The 2658-nt window shown below is 37.1% G+C and overlaps 1 protein-coding gene across 1 annotated transcript in view; it reads left to right on the top strand.

The window, feature by feature from the left end:
- Positions 1–2658, top strand: part of pdia6 (protein disulfide isomerase family A, member 6) — a 21610-nt gene that overhangs the window by 5869 nt on the left and 13083 nt on the right. The window contains exons 3-4 of the mRNA XM_043717444.1: positions 603–660; positions 2384–2510. Of these exons, the coding sequence (XP_043573379.1) occupies positions 603–660; positions 2384–2510 (185 nt within the window). The remainder of the gene's footprint in view (positions 1–602; positions 661–2383; positions 2511–2658) is intronic.

Here is a 2658-nt window from a genome sequence, read left to right as displayed (position 1 = left end):
ACTGTAGAAGACTAAAGCGTCGTCTTTGCTATTGCACTAGTTGCTTGTTCTTGTAATCGATTTGTTGATTGTGCCTGACCACTGTTCAGAGCTGGAGCAGACCTTCTCATCCATTCAACATTGATTTATGACTTTCCATTCTTCCATCATTGCTACATGACCATCTCCTCTCTATATTAACTAGTATCTCTCTGCATCTCTTGCACATGCTGTTGCCCTGAAGTCTGATTATTTCATTGCACTCCTAACCATACTTCACCCTTTATGCAGCTAGCTGCATATTTGCCATTTGTAAGTCCTTGCATGTCTGTGATCTTGGAGCATCACTAAATGTTAGCTCCATAAACTCTCCAGGTCAAGATCAGATAGAACATTCTCTGCTTCAGACAACATGGAAAAATCTACAAAGTGCAATCCATGTTGGTTTTGAAAATGGAATATGGTCATCTTGGCAAATGTGTACAAACATACTGGCATTCAGAATACATTACTTGTGTATGGCTATAATTATCTGTAGTTGTGCATTTATAAGACATCGTATCTTGAGCACTTTTTAAATATAACCTGATATTAGTTAAGGAATTTGTCTTTTCCTGTTTCAGGTGTGGACATTGTCAGAATTTAGCCCCAGAGTGGAAAAAAGCTGCATCAGCCTTGAAGGTTGTATTTTTAATTAAATGCAATTTAATGAACCTTTTGGTTGTGAATCATGTTTCAAGACTAATTGTCTGGAAATGAGAATTTTTTGGGGATTTATTTGAATACTTATTGACAGTACTTTAGGAAGGATGTGAAGTCATTTAGAGGCTGCAGTGTGGAGGTGTTTTTCAAGGATAAGAGATTATGAGAATTTTTTTGGGATTTATTTGAATACTTATTGACAGTACTTTACTTTAGGAAGGATGTGAAGTCATTTAGAGGCTGCAGTGTGGAGGTGTTTTTCAAGAGTGTTTTCAAGGATAAGAGATTTTAAATACAAAATTAAGTTGAGAAGGTGATTTGTTCTTGGAGCAAAGGAGATTGAGGGGAGATGTACAAGGTTATGGTAGGGTTAGATAAAGTAGACAAAAAGCTTTTCTCATTAAGAGATGGTATAAGGACTGGGGACAGATTTTAAGATTCTGGGTAAGAGCTATGGAATTTTTTTGTATAGCAAATATAATGTCCTAACTCATTGCTTAACAGGATGGTGTTTGTAATTTCTTAGTTAATCAGCAATCATAAAGTTTGAATTATAAAAGGACTTATTGTTTTTAAACTTTTTTCCCAACAATTAATTGCCAGCCCCAACTTTTGCCTTCATATCATTATATACCATGCCTCAGCTAGTGAAGCTGCACTAAGTACCGATTTAGGATGTGCATGAATGCTGTGTACTTTCATTTCCTTTACCCACGTTTTGATTGGTGGGCAAACATGAACTGATGTTCTTGGAGTTGATACAAGAAATGTTCACCACTGCTTCAGTCATTCTGTAATGGCCACTGTCTTGTTTCTGGTATTGACTATATTATCTAATTTTATGGATTAAAGTTTTGTTGTTTTAATATGGTGCTGTGCTAAGCATGTTTTTCTAGTGTGGTGCTGTAAAATGAGTGGTAAGGGAGAGTCGGTGGATGTGATTTATTTGGGTTTCCAAAGGCTTTCGTTAAAGTTGTACATAAGAGATTGGCGTGTAAAATTAGTGGGATTTGGGGGTAGTGTATGAGTATTGATAGAACTACTCGACAGGCAGGAAACAGGAATGCACAGCATCCAGTGATTAGTGGGTAACATGCAACTGTACAGGGCCTTGAAGTATTTTGTGCAGTATTGGTCTCCTTATCTAAGGAAGGATGTTCTGGTTATGGAGGAAGTGGAACTAGGGCTTACTAGACTGGTTCCTGGGATGGCAGAACTGTTGTATGAATGGAGAACTATATTTTGAACTATATTCACTGGAGTTTAGAAGGATGAGAGGGAGTCTCATGGTTTTAAACAGGATAAATTATTGGAGTCCAGAACCAGAAGTCTAAAAATAAGGGAGAGGCTGATTGGGACTGAATGAAGAGAAATTCGAAGAAAACCTGGGCATTCTACGTTAAAACATTGAATGTTTTCAAGAAGTTAATAGAGGTAGTCCTTGGGGCTCAAGAGTTCAGAGGTTATGGGCAGAATGTAGACTGATTTGGATGATTGACTATATTGAATGCCAGAGCAGACTTTTAAGAGCTGAGCAGCCCCCTCCTGTTTTCTAACTTCCTGGGCTAAATAAGTGTTTCTTAGTGTAGACCTGGCTATAGAATGTACAATAAATTTGCTTTCTGCAATCATCTGGGTCTTTTAATTTGATGAAGTAAAGATGAAATTATGACTCTGCTTTATAACTCTTGTGATATTGCAGGGAATAGTAAAAGTTGGGGCAGTGGATGCCGACAAACATCAGTCTCTTGGTGGACAGTATGGCATTCAGGGATTCCCAACTATCAAGCTATTTGGAGTAAATAAGAATAAACCAGATGATTATAATGGTAAGAAAAATAGTGTGGAGATACTTGGAATCTAAGAGTCAAATTACTAAGTGAGTTTATACAAATTCAATTTAAAAACTTAGTGATTAAGTAGCTGAACAAGTTTGGAGACAATAATAGACAACAGGTGCAGGAGTAGGCCATTCTG

Source organism: Chiloscyllium plagiosum, chromosome 27 (assembly GCF_004010195.1).
Source record: "Chiloscyllium plagiosum isolate BGI_BamShark_2017 chromosome 27, ASM401019v2, whole genome shotgun sequence".
Classification (NCBI taxonomy): Eukaryota; Metazoa; Chordata; class Chondrichthyes; order Orectolobiformes; family Hemiscylliidae; genus Chiloscyllium; species Chiloscyllium plagiosum.
This window is presented reverse-complemented; position numbering and strand designations above follow the sequence as displayed.